At 38.8% G+C, this 20662-nt stretch overlaps 1 protein-coding gene across 1 annotated transcript; it reads left to right on the top strand.

Moving 5' to 3' along the window:
* Positions 1-4011: 4011 nt before the first annotated feature.
* On the top strand, positions 4012-18716 carry LOC119512364 (flavin-containing monooxygenase 5-like). Its single transcript, XM_037806990.1, has 8 exons — positions 4012-4146; positions 6733-6921; positions 7383-7545; positions 10443-10585; positions 11395-11594; positions 15328-15677; positions 17106-17178; positions 18362-18716. The coding sequence occupies exons 1-8, from the start codon at positions 4012-4014 to the stop codon at positions 18714-18716; spliced, it is 1608 nt and encodes a 535-aa protein (XP_037662918.1).
* The last annotated feature ends 1946 nt before the right edge of the window (positions 18717-20662 follow it).

Raw genomic sequence — 20662 nt, 5'->3', positions numbered from 1 at the left:
TCAATTGCTCTTTTTCACTTTAATTATTATTCTTGTTATTTTTGTGTGTGTGCTAATGAAGGTGTCAGGGATTGATTTAGGTGATGAATGTACAACTATGTAATGGTACTGTGAACAATCAAATGTACGATTTGTTTTGTATGACTGCGTGGTATGTGAACATATCTCAATAAAATGACGATTAAAAAAAAAAAAAAAAGCCAGGTAGAAAGGAGAAAGACATGAGGAGGAGTTTTTGCAAATGAGCCATCACATAAAACTCACCTTCGTGGACTCTCTCAGCCTAGGAAAAAGGAAATAAGAAACAAGTATACTCTTTAGGTGACAAGCACCCTGCAGCTGGCTTCTGGACCTCAGCACCTGGAGACTTCAAGAGAGTATCTGATGTTTTTTTCTTCTTCTTGCTACAGGTTAGTTTTTTGATTTTTATTTCCATGAAGACTGGGGCTTAATGGGATTTTTAAAATTTTATTTTATGCAATATAATTGCATAATTAGAAAAATATCTTTGTTTCATACATGCAAACAAAAGAGAAATGCTAATTAATTAGTATGGGATCTTTGCAAAGGAAAGAAGATAAAAAAAGCTTTTTAAGTAGACCAAGAATGCATCAAATAAAAAAGCAACCTGTTAATGTTTTCAGAGGGACAGAAGACAGGTTGTGGTCAGTGTCTACAGCACAAATGGAAAGGGATTTGATCCACTGCGGTTTTACTCAAATACCATGAAGTAAAGCATTTAGCTAAGATATTTTGAACATTTGAAACCTACTTTTTTCAAACAAATTTATATAGCCAAATGGAAACATAATAGCCTTGGCATTTTCAAATAGACACTGCATATTTGGGTCTACTTTAGAAGTAATACATGCAATATTCTTTATCCAAGTATGTCTGCAATTTTATTTTCCTCCTTGATAGACTCATTCTGCTACTGTGTGGTCTGGGGTGTTGGCTGACATTACAATCCTGCAAAGCACCTGGAGGACCTATGCATTAACTGGTAAATACTCAGGGGGGATTATTTAGGTATTTACTGCCGTCATTAGGTGAACTTACTGCTTATTGCTCTCTGGATACATTTTCAAGTAGTGTACCGCAGTGCACCAATGGCACAGGGTTATACTAATAAACCTTAAATAAATAGAAAGAAGCTACCAAGGAACTCTGGATTTTAAAAATAGCTGATAAAATACCCTCTAACATAAACTTGTTAAATGCAGTACAGAGTTCCTTTTGTCTTTCAATTCTGGGTAGAGAGAAAAGGTACAGGAGGCAATTGCCAGATGATAAAAAGAAACGTATCTTAAGGAAAATCTGTTACTCTGTGGTTCGGCTGAGTGGTACAGGGTGAAACAAAACTTTGGCAAGTAGGTCGAGTGAGGAGAGAAGTAGTGTCCTCAGAGGCAGACAGGTAAGTGATATCTCTGAACACCTGTTGATATCGTGCAGTCTGCATGTTTTCTTTGCTCTGTGCTTTAAAAAGTGTGCTGGAACTAAAAAGATAATGATCCTATTAGTTCTCCATCTACTACAGTTTTTATTATTATTCAGCACCAAATGTGTATTGACTACACACAAGAAGCATATGATAATAACTGTATTTCTTATTTTGAGCACAGCATTATGATGATGGTCCAAAATTAATATTCATAATGTATTTGATTTGCTACTTATAGGTTCTGTCTTTCTTACTATAAGTACTTCTGTTTATTGACAGCAAGCCAAGCTTTAAAAATCTTATTCTCATATTACAGCTGAAAAAAAAGTGAAGAAATTAAGGCAAGGGGAAGTTAATGTAATTAAGGAAACTTATATCGTGGTCCTCTAGTCCGGTAGGACCAAATGAAGTCTACCTAAGGTCTGAAATTTAAGTATATCCTTGACTACCCTCAATAGAGTTTCCTGGTCTGTGCCCTACACCAATAATGACCATTCCTAAAAATTTCTTGATGCTTCCTCACTTACAAACTTCATGCAGTTCCTTCTATCTAGATTCTAGAAGATTCTTCAACCTCTTTCTCCATCTCCACATGTCAGAATACTGCTGTCTTTTCAAGATCCACTTGGGGAAATTTCTTTGATTTCCATGACCAAGTTTGAGCTCTTCCTCTTTTGAATTCCATTGTACCACCTTTCATTCATTGTTTAAAATTTTCCCTTTGTGGTTTTGTTTGTTTGTTTCCTTCTTCCTCAACTAGATTGTAAGCATCTTGAAATATTTTAAATATATCCTATTTATTCTTGGGTGTCCCTATAGAAGCTATTACAGTGCTTTGACTGTCACTGCCTATATTCTATGTCTTTTTTTTGGACCTCCCGAAGTAGGCACTTTGTTCTTTTATAGAAGGAACAACATGAGTAAAGAGGCTTCAGATTTGTATATCCAACTGCTTATTTGACATCTCCACTTTGGATATCAGAAAGGCATCTGAAAACTGGCCATCTAAACACAACTTCTGATTCCATCCACCCTCATCTGCCACTCCCTCAGCTTTCCAAGAGTACTAGATACTCCAGACTTCTAGGTACTCAGGCCAAAAACCCTGAAGTTATTCTTGAATTCCTCTTTTTCTCATATCTCATATCCAATCCAACAGCAAATACTGTGAGTCTCCCACAGACGTCCCTTTTTAACCACCCTCATCTACGACCACTCCACTATGAATTACCATCATCTGTAGCCTCAGTTATTCACTGGCCTCCTTACTGGTATCTACATCCATTCCATTGCTGCCATCTCTCCACCCACCCCCACCCCATCCCCTTCTATTCTATTCTCAGCACAGCAGGCAGAGTGATCTTCTAAAACACAAGTCGGATCATGTCACTCTTCTCAAAACCTTCAAAGGCTTTCTGTTTCAATCAAAATGAAATAAAGTCCTAACTTCAATCTATAAAACTTTACCTGATCGGACCCACTACTCCTTCTCCAATCTCATCTCATACCCATGTATACCTTTTTCTCACCCACTCACAATGCTTTCCTTGCTTGTCTTCAAAAATGTCCAGCATACATCTGCCTCAGACTCTTTTCAGTTTCTCTTCCCTCTGCCTGGAATTCTCTTCTTTCAGATATCCACGTGGTTTGAAACCTCACTTTCTGGTTAAGCGTCACCAGCACACCTTCCCTGACCACATCGTACAAAATAATACCCCCCCTCCTGCATTTCTGATAGTCGCTATCCTGCTTTGTTTTACTCCATGGTACTTAGCATCTGGCTTATTATTTATTTACTTATTTGTTCAGTCTCTCTCTGTCCCCTTAAAATGGTTTTAAGGAATTATGTCTGATTTGTTCACTGCTGTATCCACCTCCACTAAAACAGTATCTGGCATATAATAGGTACTCAATAAATATTTTTTGAATGAATGAATGGCAGAGTTTTAACCACTAGTATGAAGGCAGTTGGTCTAAACACCACTGGCAGAGCTCGCACTCTGCTCCAAGAAGAATGTAGTGAGTGATATTTACTTGACGGAATGCTCTATTTGGGTTTCCTTTTCCCCACCCCACCCACTTCAAATTCTATCAAGGAGCAAAAGTAGGGATTCTCTGGCCTAAATAAAGAAAACTGCACAAAAGTACTCAATATGAATGTTTCAACAAGCAAAGAGTAGTAGCAGAAGAGATTAAAAGTCAGTTTGGGCAAAATGCGTTTATGGAGAGGTTTTTCAGGGTGTGTGTGTGTGTGTGTGTGTGTTCATCAGGCAGAAGGAAACTGTCAAAAAAACAACAAAAATGAAGTTGCATAGCCAGGAAAATGTTAGGAGTCAAAACGTTTATTTAAAACAATCTACTTCATACTTGAAAATGAAAGAGCATTGTGAGGTAGGATTTTCTGTCACTCTGAGAGCCTTTGAATGACATAAGATCTCTGAGTAAGATTATTCCTTAAATGCATTAAACTGCAATTTTAGATATCAACTAATATGCTTGTACTATAGGAAAAATTTACCTGGCAATAAAATCTCATTTTATGCTAGCACATTTCCTGGATACAAGAAACAATGCCGGGAAAAAGAATTGCAGTGATTGGTGCTGGAGTCAGTGGACTAGGTGCTATTAAGAGCTGTCTGGAGGAAGGGCTGGAGCCCGTCTGTTTTGAAGGAAGTGATGACATTGGAGGACTGTGGAGATATGAGGTAAGTTTGAATAGTCTTATGCTTCTGAAGTACTAAGATGGTTTTTCCTCTTCCGCATGTGAGAAACAGGAATACAAGGATTACACACTGATATCTGCATAACATTTATTACTTTTATTAATGCCTGCACTTGTGCATTGAATCCCCATCTCCTCTCCCCAGTGATGATGTTCTATCCATTCTTTTTCCTTTTGGGGTCTAGTTTCTTGAACGAGGAATGTATGTTTGCTCTCTGCATTTTCCCACCTCCCTCCACATCTCAACCATTGTGACATGATAGTCATCCCTAGCAAGTCCCAAGAAAGAGTCTCACCAGCCAAATTGGTCAGATCAAATGGACTTTTTCTGACCTAAATTCCATTGTTTTCCCAAGGGGATCTAATAATGTTAAAAACCAACTCCTTTCAAAAGCACTTGTCCCTATCTTCTGTAATTCCACACTTTTTTTCTTCTCTGCTTTTCCTTCTCAATGTTTTCCCATTTGACTTTTAAATCTGGTGGTTTATGGATTTATCCTTAGTCTTATGGTCTATTTATGGTCTATCCTATGGTCCTTTAAGTTTTTACAAGTTCCCTAGGACACCTCCTATGCGCCCCTTGGTTTCAGCTACCACATAGACGATAATGATTCTCAGATCTTTATCTATAACATTTCTGTTGGAGTGTGTTTTTTCCTTAGCCTTAAATTACTTAAGTTTACAGGCTTAAATCAAAAATACATTAATACATAAGGGCAGCTTACATATAGTAAGGCAGCTAACACAGACAACCTCTGAAATCTCAAGGGCTTAGCACAGTAATGGTTTCCTTCTGGTGCTCATCATGGTCAAATGCAGGTTGGGTTTATAACTTAAGAAGATATAATTTACACTCATACCTCTGGACCACATGGCTTCCAAAGGCGCCATAGAGAGGAAAAGACGGATGGTGGAAGCAGAGTGACTCTGAACTGCCTAGGTCTGGCCTAGAGGTGATGATGGCTTTTGCTGGTCTCTGGTATACCTCATCAACTCTTCATCTTTTCAGGTCTGTCTTGACCTATGTAACCCCTTCCCTGCATTATATGCCCTGTTTCAAGGATTGAGTGATTTCTGTGAGCATGGATAGAACATGACTGCTACAGGCTTGTCTGCAGAAAGCTTCTTGCACCCTCCCAGCTTGATTTCATGTGATCTCATTGGACTCTGCACATACATACTGTTAATCCTATCACACTGCATGTGTATTGATTTCCTGTGTGCAGTTCTACAGCATTTGTTATGCATTATTTCATCCTCACAACAAACCCATGGAATAGACAAACACTTATTAACAAATGCAGAAATAAATTCAGAAAAATGATTTGATGTCAGTGTCCTAAGCCGTGTAATGATAGATGTCAAAGAAATACTACAAACTACCATATCATGTCCTCTGACTTCACTAGCAATGCTCATATTGTAAGCTTTCACTTATAATAAATGCTGGTCAAATTTGCAGAGACTATCTTTATCAGGAGGCATATTTTTGTATGAATGCATCAAAATAATGGGTTTTGTTAATAATCGGTATTATTTACTTTGAAGAAGAAGGAAACACATACTTTAATCTGGCTTAAAGCTGATATACCTTATTGGGAATTAGATTCCATATTTCCTGACTCCAAGTTCAGACTATTCATAGTGCATGTATTACTGATTCTTTACTTCACCAATATTACACACAAGATACAGAAAAAAAATTAGTAAACACCCCAAAATTGTGCTTTATGTGTTCATTTATTAAAAAGACATAGTTAGGATTATAATTAGTTCTTCTGTAAGGAAATAACATTTCTGTTGGAGTGTGTTTTTTCTTAGCCTTAAATTACTTAAGTGTCCAGGCTTAATTTAAAAATACAATAATGCACAAGACAGATGTTGTATGTTGTATGGACTGCTATAATCTGAAATAAGAGGATAGTAATGTATTTTACAGGATTGAATTAAGTATTGTATGTGAAAAAAATCTTTATAAACTATAAAGTACTGTAAAGTGATAAAATACTGGATAATACATTATCTGTCTGTGTATGTACAGATAAATAGATTATATATAGAGAGATACTGAAAGAGATTCAGAGACTGAGGCCTGAAGGACATACATCAAAATATTTAAAGCAATTATCATGAATTATATTCTTCTACTCTGTAATTTTCTATAAAATTGGAATGAACGTGTTGATTTTATAGTTGCTAAAAAAAAAGAGAAAGAGAGAGAGAAAGTCTATTCTCATTAGGGTTTTTATCCTTTTTCATCGGTCATCCCAAGCAGACTAGAACTTCCTGGAAGCCCCTTCCCCACTTCTTGTCTAACCACATTTTCTTCTGCTTATTTTCACTCTCTGGTGTCCTATATGCAATTTTCTTTTTGTGTCCTTTTCATGCAATTCTAAACTATTTACCATAAGGTTTCCATTCCATAGTGAATGTAATAGAAACTTGATTTTTACTTTCTTTGAAAGAACTCAACCCAGGCATCTTGTAATTTGACATATACAGAGATTTCTTTTTTTATTGTTACTCTTTTATTTTAAAATACAGTGGGCATCTTCTTTTTCCTTTACAGGAGGAGAATGAAAGTGGCCGGCCAAGTATCTATAAATCTGTCACCAGCAACACATCGAAGGAGATGACAGCCTATAGTGACTATCTTTTCCCTGATCATCATCCCAATTACTTGCACAATTCCAAACTCATGGAGTACATCAGGACGTATGCGAAACACTTTCAGCTTACGAAACACATTCAGTTTCTGGTAAGTGGGGCAGAGAGCTCTCAGTGTAGGGGGAACCCTTGTGGTAGAGTCAAGACCCAGTCAGAGAAAGCCAGTAAGGTGTCCACACGGTCCTGGAAGTGACCCCAACAGCACAGCATTTGTTTCACGTACTTCAGTGAACTCAGTCATAGCTTCTCTTCTCACTTCCTTCAGGGAAAAAATATGGCCTGTTGGCCAAAGCACCAGACTGGACACCCAAGTGTTTGCTCACAATTAACTAAATTCAGAATCACAATCAGGAATGCATCAGACTATGTTTATACTTAAAGAGGCCTCAGTAGCAAAAGACAATTCTAAACGAACTCTTTAATGAAGTCATAGATATGGAAACCTGCCAGGGGAGAGTAGCTATAACTTACTTTATTCATTAAGGCCAAGAATTCTGGGATGGGAGGGAAATTGGGAACAGGTGTCATGAGTCTGGGTTTGTCTCATTCTAGTCAAAGGTGTGCAGTGCAAAGAAGCGCTCTGACTTCTCTTCCACGGGGCAGTGGGATGTTGTGGTTGAGGCTAAAGGGAAGCAGGAATCCTATGTCTTTGATGGTATTATGGTGTGCTGCGGCCTTTATGCCAATCCCCTCTTGCCACTCCATAACTTTCCAGGTATGTCATACAGATCTCTACAGCATTGGTTTTGCGAGGTTTTATCTTTCTTGCTGTTGCTATTTTTTGAATAAAGTTTATAACTTTAAAAATCATCTTATTTTCAAAACAAATACAGGTTTTTCTGGTTATAAAGTAATGCAAGCTCTTTGAAAGATCATGCAAATAATTCAAAATGTTACAAAATTGGAAATAAAAATTACTAATATCCCATCACCACCACTTGTGGGCTATTTCAAGAGAAAAATCCTACATGTAACACAAGTGGAAGGCAAAATGTGGGAGCTGTTTTGTGTAGATAATAGTTTGGAGTAAATAGTAAGTTCAAAGCTATAGTAAATATTTTAAGATTTAGCTTTATTTATGAATTTGTGTGTATGCATAGCACTGTGAATACAAATGATGATGTGTTAGCATCACCACATGTATTAGAACAGACTGGCACTGCTGTTATTTACTGTTTGGAGCTCTGTATGCAAGGAGCAGTGACCGGGATGATTTATCTGGATGACATCTCCTTGTTTATCTCTAGAAGCTGGGTATATTCTCAGCCTTCCTAGACATGGCTAAAGTTTAGATTCTTTTGGGGTTCTCAAAAGATGCTGGACTCCCCCCCACCTAAGTGGCTATGAGTGTCTCTGTGTCCCACTGTTTGAGAACATAAAGAAGGTAATAACTGGTGGAGAGACGTTTATTTTTCTTTACTTAGTTTACAGAGATTTAAAATTCTTGTACTCATTCATTCAACATTCCTTCAAGTAATGCATATTGAGCCCCAATTGTGTGACAGAGAGTGAAACAGGTGAATCCTCTGCCCTCAAGGAGTCTGCATGCTAGTGAACTAGAGGCAGACACACACAGGATAAATGTGTTGGAAGTGATAACTGTTGGAGAGAAAAATTAAGCTGGGGAGGGGTATGGGATTTTTACAGATAGGGAGTTGTGCTGCAATTTTAGATAATTTGGCCAGGCAAGTCCTCAGTGAGAAAGGGACATTTGAGTGAACACTCAAAGGAGTCACAGAAGTGACCCAGGAATCTGGGAAAAGTATATGCTGTGCAGAAGGAACAGTAAGTGCAAAGGCCTTGAGACGGGAGTACCCACCATATCCGGGGTAGATGGAGATGAGGAGTGAGTAGGAAGGAGATGATGTCAGAGAATAGATGGTGAACCAGATCAAGTAGGGCCTTAGAGGCCATTGTTTGGACTTTGGTTTTGACTTGAGTGAAATGGGAGCTATTGGGGGGTTTTGAGCAGAGGAGTAACATGCCCCAGACCCTTTGTTGAGAATAGGTGGGGTGGGCGCTGGGAAAGGTGGAAGGAAGGAGACCAGTTAAGAGGCTACTGTACTAATTCAGGTGAGAGAGGGTGGCGACTTGGACCAAAGTTGCAGTAGTGGAGGTGTAGAGAAGTAGTTGTATCCTGAATATTGTTTTCAGGTAGAGATGATGGGATTTGCTGATGGGCCAGATGAGAGACACGACAAAAAAGGAGGAGTCAAGGATGACTCTGTTTATGCCTGAGCTATGGAGGTACCATTTCCTGAGATGGGGAAGGCTCCAGGAAGAGTACAATCTGTCTGCATGAATAAAAGAGGCTGAGGAGGCTGCAAGTTCCCAGAAATGCTAGTTTAAAATTGGGTGGGATTGGATGGGATTGAAGTCATTCAAAGGAGAAGTACTTATTTTTCAAGCAGTTCAAGGGATCCTAATACCATTCCTAAGAAATGGGTGAAATGACTTCCATTTAACATAGTACAAATGCAGCTAGCAGTAAAAGAGCTGGGATTTATGCCTAGGTCTGTATGACCTCAAAGTCTCCTCCCACATTAACTCACAGGGAATAGGGCTCAGTTTGGAAGAGAAGAAAAACATTTTTTTCCCAGGGAAAAAGGAGAAACAGGAAGGATGGATGAAAACATGGTAACTTTTAGGTGTTGAGGAACTCACATAAATCTTTATTGTTTCATACAAATGAGAAGAAAGGTTATCATTGGGCAGTGAGAGGGGTAGCAGAGGGGTGAAGGAGAGGAGAAATAATTGAAATCACTATGGCAAGTAATTTGATAGGGCAAAGATGAAGTTTGGGAACAAATAGATCCATGCCAGGAGTTCATTATGTGGGGAGCAATGAACTGCTTTCAGGAGAAAACTGAAGTTTTGGAGCAGATCCCGTGAGGATAAAGGACCAGGGCAAGGACTGAACCACAATCAGGACCAAGTGGGGCTGTCCATTGTCACAAGAGGAGCAGGGGAAGCTCATATGTGCAGATCCCAATGTTGTTTAAAAGATGTAATGCTGAGAAATCAACTGGCTTTTACAGCTTTGCCATATAAAGTTTCTTTAAACTTTAGGCAAAAACAGAAAGTTCTTATACCCTCTCAGCTTCAGGCCCTGCGGTTGATGTTGCAACGTGTGGCCCCAGAAGGAGAGCAGAGCAGAGAGTGCTATAAGAAGAAAGGGTATACTGGGTCCAGAAAGAGATGGAAACAAGGTAGACAAGGATGAAGCTTGGGCTGGGAAAGCAAGACCAAGGGAATTGGGACCAGAGCAGTATTTGTACCTAATGAAGATGACTGCTCAGGAAGATGCATTACTTAAATAAGACCCAAGCTCCTTCAAGGCCTGGCAGAATATAGATAAGTGAAAAGGAGGCAGAAATGAGATACCTGGGTTTCTTAGAAGCCTGAGTTGAGCATGGAATTGACAATCTAGAACAAAACTGTAGAAGGATTCATTCTGCCTGCTGGTGTTGACAGAACTGGCATCAGTAGAGCAGTCAACAAAAATTCTAAATAGGATGACCTTTGAGTTCACTAACCATCTTTAGAAGACAACAGAAGTTAACAAAAATAAAGGAAGGACCAAGGCTTGAGCAATTCTGTTCTTGCCCACAGGTATCAAGAAGTTCAAAGGTCAATATATCCACAGTTGGGAGTACAAGACTCCAGAAAAATTCCAGGGAAAGAGAGTCATTGTGATTGGCATTGGAAATTCTGCAGCCGATTTGGCAGTTGAACTCAGTCACGTAGCTGCACAGGTTTGGTTCCAAAAATTCTTTTACCCTCAGTGGAACCCGACCATCACCCTTTGATACATGAGAATTGTGTGAAATGTGTATAGCATGTACCACGCTGCTTCAGGCTGATAATTACCTCTTTATATCTGTCTTCTCAGAAGACATTTTGATAATCCATTCCCAAAAATAATTGAGAATGGAATAAAAATAATATTTCAAACTTCAATGACTGCTATCTTATTTATTTTTACCAAAGAGTGGGGAGGCTCAGCCAAGAGTTACAAAAATGGACACACTAGACAACCATTTTTAAAAGTCTCTTGATTTTTTATTAACATGACACTTTTCATGATCTCCCAATGCTGATTCCCTCTATACTTAAATTTCTAGGGACATAGATTAATTAATTGTTCTAGATATTATAATACTGTAGTTAACAGGTGGATGAGACCTTGTGTGTCAATTTGCTGATCTCTAGTCTTCCTGCATTATTTTGTTTTCCCAAATTTAGAACTTAAAAGATTCTTGGCATCAAACACAGCATTAGAGAAGGTTTAAAAGAATAGTGGGTGAGATCCAGAGGGAGGCTTGTGTGGATGTCTAGAACTTTAAGCAACATGTCAGGTTGTGTCTGTGAGTGTGAGCATGTGTGTGTGTATGTGTAACAGTTTCTGTCGGTCTTCCTGTCTTTGAAACAGGCAAGAGAGTTCTCATCCATTTTTCCTTGTGAGCCAAATAAAAGATATCTAAGGAGCTGAGGAAAGAATACTATGAAAGAAAAATGCGATATTGTGAGGCACCTATTTTTAGTTTATTGCATTCTCTCCTAGGTATTTATCAGCACAAGGCGGGGTGCCTGGATTTGGAACCGGGTCTGGGATAATGGGATGCCCATGGACACTGTCCTCTTCACCCGTTTTAACTCTGTCCTCCACAAATTTTACCCTACATTCTTAATCAACAGATGGGCAGAGAATAAATTAAACACACGATTTAACCATGACATTTATGGTTTGCAACCTCAACACAGGTATGTTCTAGGACTTAAAAAACTAATTTTACCTCTGCCTTTTGGCATGAACAGATTGGGAACATAGGGACGGTTTGGAGTCTGTGTTATGTCACCTTGAAGATATACTTCAACTATCTTATGAGAATGTCACTCCTCATTTTTCTCTGAACCATTCTACTTAGAAACTAAAGAAATTGAGTTTCAAGAATCTGGTGACAGCTACATCTGTCCCTACTCAACGTGTTCTTAGGCTTCAGCTACTGTTGACTTCTTTCAACTCTGAGGCTTTCACAGGGTGGACAAGCTGCAGATGGGGTATTTGTTAAGAATGGACTCCATTTTCCCAGACCAAAAGAAAGAATCAGGAATCTGATAGTATAAAGCAATAAGAAAAGAGGTTTGGCTGGGGTTGGTGGAGGGGGTGTCTTTGAAATGCAACACATGCTTTCTTTGTCTCCAGTTTTCTGATAGAGAGAAAGCAGTAAATCACAGAGGTTTGTGCTCTGGTTCCAGGGAGGTAGGGGTTGGGTCCTGGCTTTACCACTTACTAGCTGCATGATATTGTGGAATTTACTTACTTACTTGTGCCTCACTTTCCTTATATATAAAATAAGAATACCATTAGCACCAACTCTGAGTGCTGTTTTGAGTTTTAAATAGGAAAAAATATATAGTTTATACTAGTGCCCAGTACCTGGTAAAAACTTAACAATTTTGTGCTGTCTCGTTGTATTATTATTTGTGACATTCAGTTTCTAGCTTGAATGATGGAGTAAAGAGTGCATTATCCTACAGAGGTAAGGAATTCAGAAGAAAAGCATCCTTGCAGGAAGGGGGAGGCTGGTTGATTATTTCTGTTTGAGAAAACTATGTTTGGGACACTTGTGGGATATCCCAACAGAGATATTTGGCAGACATTAGGGTAGATAATTCTGGAATGGCAAGTAGAGGTTAGACTTGAGGAGAGTTTTTTCGGAGTTATTAGCCCTAGGAATGAATATCAAATCTCAGTGGTAGAGAGTGCGATTGTCAGGATTGGGAGTAGAGAGGCACCTCTGATATTCTCCTTTACATATATTCACACACACATTCCTCTCCTCACTCTGGCTTAAGAATCAATGATCTAGAAAGAGTAAAAAGAGGGCCCAGATCAGAAGCCAAGGGATCTCAAAGTTTAAAGGGAAAGCTAAAGAAAAGGAGCCATTAAAAAAACAAGAAAGAAAGTACAGGTGGGAAAGTAGGAGAATGAGTAGTAAGGATGGGAAAACAAAGGAAAAAAATTCAAGAAGAGACTGGTCGACAGTCTCAAGTGTAGTAAGTCAACAAATACTATCCAAGCCCCTTCTGGGTGTTGTGTAGGTAGCAAGCATCAACTTCTATGCTTCAAAACTCAAAAACATAACGAATCAAAGGCTAAGACTCGGCAGGAAGTTTGCTGGAAACAAATGAGGAAAGATCACCCAACTTTTGTACAAAACCATGATTTGTCTGCATCTGAAAGAGGGAGTGCTCTATTCTGGACACTGAACCTCAAGAAATACATGATGGAGCCAGAAAATTTTTCCGAGGAAGACAAAGGAAGGGATGAAGGTGGACTAAAGGTCTGTTGCATGAACACACAGTCGAAATCTATAGATAGGAAGAGTATGAGGGAAAGGCGGGGAAGTCACAGACACACACTCAGCGGACCCAGCCGCTCCGCGCCCCGTTTCCTACTGCGTGATGATGTTCCGGTCTGTTTCCATTCTGCAACCCCGGGGAGCTGTTGCGTCTAATGGAAAGGCCTGACCAGGCTTTAAACCCAGAAACGCGGAACAAGCAGCTCCGGATGCTCAGTAGCGCAGGGAACTCTCAGTGGCAGGGCCCGCTCCTTCTGAGTTGTATAAATGTTCCTCCGCTGGGCGGCACAAACTTACTTCTCTTCTCCGATGCAAAGTGGGGCATGCGGAACGGCCATCTATTGCCGTTTGGCCTTCCCAGGAGACGGGCCGTGATGTTCCCTTCCCTTGATCTTTGGGACTTTCTGTGCCATGTAAGTAATAAAGCGGTCCCTTGCTGCAAGTTTCTGTCGTGCCTGAGCTTGTGTCCCCACGACACACCGTGCAACTCACTCCACTGACGTCACTGAATCCTTGATTATGAACTGGCAGGAGCTGTCCATGGAGAGGAAAAGAGAAATGTTTAAGACAAATATAAGCATATATTATATAATATGGTGTTAATAGAATAAAACTTTGCTTGAAAATGTTAAGAAAGGTAAAAGAAAAATACTTTTCCACAAGGGAATATATATTCACTTGTAATATAAAGAATATAAATCTATTTCAGTTAAAAAAACTCATTAAATTCATGGAAGATGAATCCATTTTTGTCTTCAATGGGAGAAAGGGTATTTTAGTTTATATATATTAGGTTCACCATAGAGAAGAAAATCATATATTACCACAAAATGTGTCTTTGTGAGAATCAGCACACATTTGTGAGAATGGGCAATTTAAAACAAAGTGTGGCAAGATAGGAAGAGCACTGACGTTGCCATCACCAAACCTGTTTTAACAAATCTCTAGTGTCACTTTACTTGTGTCCTTGGGGTAGTCCTGTTTCTTGCTCCCCCTCTCCCCCTCTCCCCTTCTCCCTCTCTCTCATTTTTTATGCTGGTAAAATGCAACCCTTCTCTGCTCAACTGTTGAGAGGTATAAACAGGAAAGCATATAAAATCACCAATCTGTACAGCCTAGATAAATTCAAGGGGTATTTTTTAAGTTTCTACTATGATCAAGTAGGGTTTGGGTTCTCAGGTAGGGTGGTGACTTCTCCAGATAGAGTCCCAGTTCTCACTGGGCTTCCTTTGGAATAGAGGAGAAACCAACAGGTGAACAGATGCTGTAATAACATCATGGAGTATTACATCTATGAAGAAAAATTAAGCAGGATGGTGGACAGGAACAGGAAGTTCCCTTTTTTGGATGGGGCAGCCAGCGAAAGCTTAAGGGAGAGCACTTGAATTGGCATCTGAAGAAAGCAAGGGAACACTTCAGATTTCTGAGAGAATAACATTTGTGGCAAGTTCAAAGGCAGGAAGGAGCATTATTTGTTCAAAGACTAACAAGGACCCTGATGTAGAGTCCTGGGAGAAGGGAGAATGGTAGGAAATGAGTTCAGGAAGGTGGGGCTTGATAATGATTGGGGGTTTTATTTTCAGTGAAATAGAAGGCCACTGTGATATATTTTTACATTTTAAAACAATCATTCCGGCTGCTGAGTGGAGGAGAAATTGTATGGAATCAAGGGTGGAAGCAGGGAGACCATTAATAGTGTCAAAGTAAATAATAAATGTTGGTAAAATTTAGAAAAAGTCATATTGATTCTTGCAGTATTAGAAAGCATAGATTCTCATAATAAATGGAAATTACAATTCTGATTTTCCTGTTTCAATATGAACACCTTGCTGATGACTTTTAAAAACTCTACAAAGAAATTGTTTTACAGAAGTTCAATATTTGTGCATCACTGGTAAAAGCATATATGCTACATTTCAAAATCTTTCTTTGTATATAGTAAGTACTTAATAAGTATTATTGGCATTCTGATAAACAGAATATTTATTCAGTAAATAATTCAGAAAATAATTTAGGAAAAGAAATCTCTTATAAAACAAAAATATAGTTCATTCATTAAGCATTTTCTTAGCTCAACTCCTCTGCAAAAAGACTTACATTAATTTTCCTGGTCTTCAATTATTATTCTGCAGATTTCTGAGCCATCAAGCCACTTTCAGTGATGATCTACCCAACCACATAATTTCTGGAAGAATTCTGATGAAACCAAATGTGAGAGAGTTCACGGAGACGTCAGCCATCTTTGAAGATGGCACAAAAGAGTGCATTGATGTTGTTATCTTTGCCACTGGATATACCCTCTCTTTCCCTTTTTTGGAAAATGATTCAACAGTTCTGGACGACCATTATTCCATGTATAAATTTGTCTTCCCTCCTCAGCTGGAGAAGCCAACACTCGCTTTCATTGGCATCCTCCAGCCAGTGGGAGCCACCATTCCCACATCAGAACTCCAGAGCCGATGGGCTGTACGCGTATTCAGAGGTATGTGCTGATCTTATACATATTTAGCAAAGGTAGCCACCCAGGTGGTGTGAGTTCAGAGGCATTGTGAAGAACTGCTGCGGCAAAATGTTTCTGCAATTAACCTTTGCAATAGCTGAAATCCCACCACTTGAGATTCATTACTTTGGCATTTGATTGCTATTTAATCTTTATGATTCCTGTGTGAAAATGAAAATAGAAATATGTAAACTTAAGCTATCATAAAATGGCAAATAGTTCATTAGAGCATGTAGGGATATATATATAGTGGAGGAATTGGGGGCAGTAAGAAGAAAGAGAGATTAGCCTGAAATATAGGTGGGAAATAACAGTCATCCTACTTCCCAAAGTTGCCAAGGTCATTCTGGAATAATCTAAAATCAAAGGAAGCTTTTTTTTTTTTTTTTTCCCTGCCTGCCTGTAAAGTGTCCAGTCAAAATATAAAGAGAACAAGCAGGTGAAATATGACAGAGTCCCAGAGTAACTGGAACAGCAGCACAGCACAACCAAAAGTGCAAGGCCTTTTTAATCAAATCTGGGGTTCAAACCCCACTCCACCATGCACTGGCTGCATGATCTTGGCAGGCCACTTGACATCCACAAGTCTCAATTACCTTATTTGTAAAAATGGACATATCTATATCTACTTTGCAGCATGATAAGAATTAACAATTAGCACATTGACTTTTATAGGCATTCAGTAAATATTGATTGAATGAATAATGATTAGTCCTCCTTTTTTAATTCTTTGTTATCATCATTAATTCTAAGTGTGAGAATAAATTGGTGGAGGCAGACACAACAGCCACCTTTATGAAATGCCGCCTATCACTTTTTAATAATTCTGTTCATTTGTTCCTTCTCCTTAAAAAATTTCCCATATTTCTCTAGAACCTTCTGTGTCTCTCAAAATATAGGATGTCTCCCATCATAGGAATGAAGGAGAGTTGTGGGGAGGTGCCTTCCATGAATTAAAACAAAAAATTAGTAATAAATATCTATCCAACAGAGGGGAAAAAAACAGGAGACATTGAGTCACCATTAGTACATATTTGTAAACTGGCTTAATATACATGCACAAGGGTAACAACTATTTAAAGTCAAGGCAAACTGAATACTCTAGTAATAGGACCACAAACACCGTAATTTATGTGGTGTCAGTTGGGTGACACTCCCTTCAGTCTATACTTCTTCATGGGCTTTAAAGTCTGTAGTCAAGACTGTGCAGCAAGGACACATTTCTGTACCTGCTGGTCACGTGCACCTGATAAAACAATGAGTGCAGGGCATTCCAGAGCAACCTCTACATCCATCTCCCTACTCCTGTGTCACCTTCCTCCTGATGTTCTCTACCAAACTGACTCTCAGGATCTCATCTATTTCTTCTCAATAAGAAAGCCAACTTCAAATTTCAAATTTCTTCCCCAGGATTGAGCAAATTACCTTCAGTGAGTGACATGATGGCTGACATAAGAAAGAAGAGGCAAAAAATGGAAAAAATGTAAGATATTTGTTTGTGTGTGTGTGAAAGTCAACTGAATGTGTTTAGGTGGAACCGTAATCCTATCAAGTATTCTTTATATTTTTCTCATCATAGAATCTGGGACTATTCGCATAGATAGGATCTCAAAATAGCAATTTTTTCATTTCCTCTCAGCCACGCATAGTATCATATATGGAATGATTATGGGGTAGAATGGATGCAGAATGATCTGCCATGAAAACATCAGAACTTTATTTAAAGTCCATAGAACACTATATACAAAATACAATTATAAGTTTGTATCATATCATAGCCTTACAGATGTAAGGCATATGAAAATGTGAGATGAAATGAAGGATTGTTTCATTCTTCTAGGAAGTTGGAAAGGCAACTCGACATGAGAAATGAGTTAGCAAATTACTATAGAATCCAATTAAAATTTTGACATGAGGGCAGAAACTTGCAGGTTGTGCCAAATCTTCTTAATGGGAAATTATTCTCCAGCATTGGGGTTGGGAATGTAATTTACTTCTATTCAACAAACATCTGAGAATCCGCAATGCAAATGTCTCAGCATGTTCTCTAAGATCAAGGGGTTCACATCCTAAAAACGGTCAGCTATCCAGTAAATTTGGTTTAAAAAATGTGGGCCAGGAATTGCATTTCAGTAATATTTAAAAACAAATTAATTTCACACGTACTCAAAACTGGCAAATGGAGGGTAGTTTCATACATTATCTAAGTAACTGCCCTATGCAATGCATATATCATAATTCTGACCACCAACTTACAAAAATGAAATTATATTCTGAATGAGAACCAAATATGTGGCAAAAACAGAATGGTCTCAGTTACAGAATTTAGGAAAAGAAGAATATCATTAATAAGACAGAAAAAAAATCATCCAAAACCCATCTATTACTCTCCAAAAGCCCTTGGAAGGATTTGAGAGGGAAAAATGCACATGATGAGTATTTTGTTAGAAGCCACCAAGACCAGGGTAACTCAAAACAAAGAATGTCATTTTATCTCTTGTTTTTTTTTTTTTTGGAGAAATCACCAATGGCTTAGTTGCCATTGATGCTTTTCCCCACAGACCATCCCTTCACAGGAAGTCAACACAACGTTCAGCAGAAACTGTGCTTGGTGGAGTGGAGAAGATCATTGACTTGGGTTTCTGGGATTTTCCTTCTGGTTTCAGATTCCTGAATAATCCTCGTGATGCACGCAGAGTGCCATATGTGGATTACATGGATGAAATTGCCTCGGAAATAGGAGTGAAGCCCCACCTGTTCTCACTCTTTCTGCGGGATCCGAAGCTGACCATGGAAATCTTCTTTGGCCCGTGCACCCCATATCAGTACTGTCTGCAGGGGCCGGGGAAGTGGGCTGGGGCCCGGCAAGCCATCCTGACCCAGAGGGAGCGGATCATAAAGCCCCTGAAGACGCGCATCCTCACCCGTGAACAGCCTCCTTTCTCTGTGCCGTTTTGGGTTAAAATTGTCGGTGCAGCCCTGCTCCTCTTTGTTCTCACTTTAGTCATTATTAAAGGATAATCCTTCTATAGTCATGGTCATCTTATAGGCCAACAGTGACAATAATTAAGAGGCTGGGCAAGTACAACTCTTTATCCCTCAGTTCAGAAGACTAGAGCAGTGAATTATCTAATACTTACACAATTTTGCAGGCATGAGGATTTTGGAAAAATTACATATTTCTTCAACAGAGATTTCAGATGAAGTGGTTTGCATAAGTTTAATTTTGAAGTGTATTTTTAATTTCTATAATGTGACAAAGGTTCTCAGGTACACGAAGTTCTCCTAGGCCACACTTTATAGTAAATACACAGTTTGCCAGCTATTTGCAACTGGTGAATTCTTTTTGCATGTAAAGTACAGATTGGGAAAAAGATCTCTTCAAATGATCTAGAAAATTCAGCAGTGAACAAATATCTTTATCTGGAACTCTTTCCACTGGGGCCATATTCTATTGAATTGTGGATGTTGAGGTAATAGGTTATTTCAGATATTACTGAGGTGCTTTTTTTAGGGTATGGAGGGTAGCATGAAGGGGAAAAGAGGGAATAATAGAATACAGGAAATACACATAATTTTATATTTTATTAAAACTGTCAAAATGCATGGAATAAGTGCTACAGACTAATGTAAAGCACTCAGGAAAATGAGAAGCAGAAGTAGGGAAAAAGAGTAGCAGGTATTTGGAACATTTATAGAGATTTTTATAATTAATCAGAGAGTAGAAATATTTCTTTACCTTTGATTCACTCATATACCAGGCTTTGACTGAGCCTAGTTCTGATATTCTGTAGAAGTCTGTTTCCTTATAACTGAACTATATCATTCATTCTTTCATTTACTCAAAGAAGTATTTATTGAGCATCTGCCATGCCAATCATTGTGCTAAGCACCAAGAATAAACAAATGCATTCGCTATCATCTGGTTTTGTGGTTTTTATGTCATTTATGCTCTGATAATGCCCAAACACATGTCTCCAGCCCCGAGCTCTCTCTAAAGCTTAGATTCACATCCCCAAATGCCAACTCAGAATATTCAAACTTAAACTAAACCAAACTTCTGAAGTTTGTCCCTCAACCTGTTCCTCCCGCAGACATCCCCATCTCCTTAAATGGCAACTACATTCTTTTCAGTCTGAAACAGAAAAGTTTCAAGTCTCCTTGATTCCTCTCTCTCATACTCCATATCCAGTCTATCAACAAATCTTGCACCTTCAAATTAAAGCCAGACTTTCACCACTTGTCACCACTCAGCTGCTACCAGCTTAGCCCATGCCACTGTCTTTTGTTTGTGTTATTGCAGTAGTCACCTAACTGGATTCCTTGCTTTGCCTTTAATCTCTATGGCCTATTCTCATTTTAGAAGCTAAAATTGTATTATTTAAAAATGTAAGTCAGATCATGACACCTTCTGCTCCAAATGACCATGGCTTCCACACCACTCCAAGGAAAAGCCAAATCATAATGATGGCTTACAAGTGCCTTCATGATCTGCTCCCCACTATGTCTCTGACCTCACCTACTCTCCTCAAGGCTCATTCCATGGACAAGCCAAGCCCACTCTCAATTCAGAGTCATCACACTTGCTGTTACCTTTTCCTGGAACATGCTCTCCCCTGGATAGCCACATGGCTCCCTCCCGCACTTGCTTTAGGCCTCTGCTCAAATGGCACTCATCAGTGGGGACTTTCCTTACTACGCAGCATAAGATAATATCCCTTAAAACAGTTATTACCTAGCCTCCTTACCATGCTTTCATTTTCTCCCTGTCACAATTCATATTTACTGTTATTCTACTATTTGTTTTTCTATCTCCCTCTTCTAGAATATAAGCTCAATATGGCAGGAAACTTTACTGTTTTATGTCTACATTTTAGATAGTTTCTGGCACAAACTAGGTACTTAAAAAATATTTGTTGAATAATGAACTAGTAGATATTGTTCCTGTCCTCAAAGAGCTCACAATT

Source organism: Choloepus didactylus, chromosome 2 (assembly GCF_015220235.1).
Source record: "Choloepus didactylus isolate mChoDid1 chromosome 2, mChoDid1.pri, whole genome shotgun sequence".
Classification (NCBI taxonomy): Eukaryota; Metazoa; Chordata; class Mammalia; order Pilosa; family Megalonychidae; genus Choloepus; species Choloepus didactylus.
Note: the sequence above shows the minus strand (reverse complement) of the source record. Positions and strands in the feature narration are given on the sequence as shown.

Coding starts and splice junctions, on each gene's coding strand:
- LOC119512364 (XM_037806990.1), top strand. CDS start 4,012: ATGCCGGGAAAAAGAATTGCAGTGATTGGTGCTGGAGTCAGTGGACTA. Junction 11,595..15,327: donor GGTTTGCAACCTCAACACAG/GTATGTTCTAGG, acceptor ATTATTCTGCAG/ATTTCTGAGCCATCAAGCCA. Junction 15,678..17,105: donor GGCTGTACGCGTATTCAGAG/GTATGTGCTGAT, acceptor TTTCTTCCCCAG/GATTGAGCAAATTACCTTCA.